General features: G+C 32.9%; 1 protein-coding gene across 1 annotated transcript; it reads right to left on the minus strand.

Annotated features, from left to right (window-relative positions):
* Nucleotides 1–600: 600 nt before the first annotated feature.
* On the minus strand, nucleotides 601–2045 carry LOC127083390 (transcription factor MYB41). Its single transcript, XM_051023703.1, has 3 exons — nucleotides 1804–2045; nucleotides 1586–1715; nucleotides 601–1343 (listed from the first exon to the last, which is right to left on the minus strand). Exons 1-3 carry the CDS (start codon nucleotides 1934–1936, stop codon nucleotides 629–631), a joined length of 978 nt encoding a protein of 325 aa, XP_050879660.1. The 5' UTR covers nucleotides 1937–2045; the 3' UTR covers nucleotides 601–628.
* Nucleotides 2046–3834: the final 1789 nt, after the last annotated feature.

Raw genomic sequence — 3834 nt, forward strand, 5'->3', positions numbered from 1 at the left:
TATAATTTTTTATTATGTGTAATTATTATTGTTGCAAAGAGAAGAAAGTGAGGATAATAAAAGAAAACAATGAGGCTATGCCTTTATTCATAAGACAATAAGTTTTTTTATAAGTATTTTCTACGCGTATCTAAAAAGATTATTGAACTCAGGACTTCGAAGTTACAAGAAATCCTTACCATAAATAATTCCTTGAAAAACAACAAAATTATTTTATTTTTTTCTTATTTATAAAAATTCATAAAATCACAATTAAAAATAAATAATAATATCAAAAAAAAAAATAATAACCCATATAATTATAGATATTTCATAGTTTTTTAAACAGAATGCTTCACTCAAACATACATTTTAAGAGTATTCCACTACAAAAACTTTAGCAATTTGCTGCAGAATTACATGCAATCTTAGAAACAGAGTATCTATTCATATAAAAAAAATATCACACCAGTAAAATTACACAACAAATAGTATTATTATCAACCAAAAATTAATAAACAACACCACAACAAATTATTCTGAGTAACCCAAAAAATTAAATAACAAGAATAACCAATGCATACTAACTAAGTATAACAGTTTATAGTAAACACTGTCTGAACCTAAACACAATCATATGTACAAATATTTACAAGAAATCATTAATATCCAAACTACTCTCTGGAATTTCAAACTTGAATATGTCACTGCAATATGTATCCCTTTCCTCCTCTGTGCAGCTATTCACATAAGTTGATGATGAATTCAACGGCGTTGGTGTTGGAGTCGTCGATAACGGTGTAGACGATATAACCGATTCATATCCCGTATTGTTATTGTTTCCATCGTTAAGACAATGAAACAGTTCTGAATATTGTTTGGAAATCAAATCCTCCTCAAAATAACAAGGATTTGGATTTTCAGCGGAATTCGAACTACTCATTATATTGTTGTGAGTTTGAGTTGGTATTTGTAACTGATCTTGTAAAGAAACTTGATTTTGTACTTGTTGTTGAGAAGAATAATTAGCAACATTATTGAACTGTTGTTGATTCTGTGAAACCAAATTCATGTTGTTATTGTTGTTGTTGTTTAATAGTGTGGCAGTTGCAGCTAGTTTTAACAACTCTGGATTCATCAAAGCTTGAGCACCACCTAAGAGATTCAGAAATGATGGGTTGGATCCTAATAAAGCTGATCTCAGAATATTAATGGAGGACATGTCGAAGAGATGATCAAGACGCGGTGTATGAGTGACCGGGTCGATTCCACTTCGAAGTAGTCTTTTCCTAATGTGCGTGTTCCAGTAATTCTTTATTTCATTATCCGTTCTCCCGGGTAATCTAGCCGCTATAGCAGACCATCTATAACAAACAATAAAAATAAAAGTTTAGTGAAAAAAAAATTTAACTTGGAAAAATTTATTGTAAAATTCTTATGTAGCGGCCTCGCTGATTTCTTAAATTTTAAAAGATTATTTTTTTCTCTTTAAATTTAAGAGGTCTGCATAGCCGCCGCTGCAGAGAATTCAAATTCAAATCCAACTTCAACTCAAATCCTCCATTGTTTTTGTTAATAAAGAAAACAAATAAAACAACAAACATACTTGTTTCCCAAGACACTATGAAGTTGAATGATGGCTTCTTCTTCCTCGAACGAGAATCTTCCTCTCTTGATATCAGGTCTCAAGTAATTTGTCCAACGAAGCCGACAACTCTTGCCACATCTTTGAAGACCTATAACATTAATTCACCAGAAAAAAAGCTTCATTAGAAACTAATAAGAGTACATTAGAGAACAAGTAAATTAGTAATAAAATTGTACCAGCATTTTTGGGGAGATTGCGCCAATTTCCAGCTCCATGAGTGTTAATATAGTTGACAAGCATAAGATCTTCTTCATGTGTCCATGGACCTTTTTTGAGTCCAGTTTTATCACAACAAGGTGATCTTCCCATATTTCTCAATGCTATTAGCTAGAAGATGAAACTATATTATTGTTTTGAAAAGAGTATAGTTGAAAAGTGCACCAGAAAATAGAAAGAGGAAAGTAAAAAAGTTTTGTATGTTCTAAAGTAAAGCATAATGAAGTTTGTTTTTATAGTAGAAGAAATGAAGGTTACATGTTTGAAGTCAAAAGGATTTGGTGCCGCCCAAATGTATACATGATATGATATGATCTTGTGTATTACATTATCAATTATATGCACTTTTTTGTATTTATTTGATATATAATTTATGTACATGATATACGTATGCAATACTTGCATACAGTAAATGGACCCTCCCACGTATCAAAACTGAATAATAGTATTTTCCTTTTTAATTTAAGTGAATAATATGATTTTAATTACTTTATAGATTGGTGATATAAAATATTCCTTATGATAATTACAAAAGCATTGACATATTTAAAAGCATAATAAGGGCCTTTTCACTTACTCGGTTTGAATTTAAACATATGATTTAAGCTAAAGGGGAAACAAGTTAATTAATAATTCTTGTGGCGCATCATAACTTACCTATATGATTGTGGTACATTTTTAAAGCCACCACGATATGGTTCTTAAAAATATTAATAAGATTGATGAAGAGAAATTATTAGAGTGACAAGGATATACAATTAGAGACAATGAATTGCTCTGAGTCCTTTATGACACATTCACTTTCATTATGATGCATGTATCCTTGTCTAACTAGAGAGAATGAATTGACATAAAACCTCTTGTTTCTTTGTTTGAGACCGGTCATTCATGACCATTAATATGCTCTTAAAGTTATGTTTGTGTATTGAGGTGTTCGTGTCATCAATTGGATATGCGTATTTTGTGTCAGCCTGCATACTTTGGCCCAATGATCAATTCGTGTTTGGGTTCCTACCCTACCCAATCGCCCCATTCTCGGGTACACATCGGTCCAGAGTGAGATCGGAACTTACATATTCCCTCATGCATGAGTCCTAAAGGGGCAAAGTTTTCTATAGGGAGAGACAAGAATGTACACAATCTCTTAAGCATGAGGCCCAAATGGGCAAAGTGTTTTAGGAGAAACTACAATGTACATAGTCCCTCAAGTATAAGGCTCAAAGGGGTAAGGTGCTTCAAAAAAGACCAGATTATTATGGGAGTATCGACAATTGGATCGCTCTTGTCATGAAGAGTGGCAAATATACCATAAGGTTACAAGACAGTCCTCAAGTCCCTAAGGATTCTAAAAGGGGAGTTGCCATCAATTTCTAACAATTGTTTTTTTCTCAAGGAAGTTTGAAAACGAATAATATGTTATGCAAACTTAGGCTGGAGGTTATTTTCTCAAGCTTGAGGCTCAAAGGGGAGGGATGCTCTTTTAAGAGGAAGGAACCAGGATGTTCAATAATTCTGGTTCATATGTACAGGTGTTGTCTCCTCGCCATAGATATAAGAAGTCACGTCTTATTCCATGGAATTTTTTCTAGACTATTGACATTCCTATTTTTATTACGGGTTATCATCACTTACGACCTTGTGGAATCGATTCCTAAAAGCTTTTGAACTGAGGATGGGGGAAGTGGATTAGAAGTTTGTGGAGAGAGAGAGAGAGAGAGAGAGAGAGAAAGTAGGTTCTTCCAAGAGTTTGTCTAGCAATAATGACACTGATTTGGTGTCTTCTTCATCAGGTTTTGTTGAATTTATCATGGAGCTTTATACCCATTTTCCCGGGCTCCTTTTGTGAAGAAGTTTTATGTTTGGATTCTATCTGTCTAGAATATGATTGAATTATTGCATTTCGAATGGGTATGAAGTTTTCAAATATTAAAAGTGAAGTTGGTGTTATTTTGGAGCAATGTGTTCAAGGTGAAAGGGTTTGTATGTGGTGA

Source organism: Lathyrus oleraceus, chromosome 5 (genome assembly GCF_024323335.1).
Source record: "Lathyrus oleraceus cultivar Zhongwan6 chromosome 5, CAAS_Psat_ZW6_1.0, whole genome shotgun sequence".
Taxonomy (NCBI): domain Eukaryota; kingdom Viridiplantae; phylum Streptophyta; class Magnoliopsida; order Fabales; family Fabaceae; genus Lathyrus; species Lathyrus oleraceus.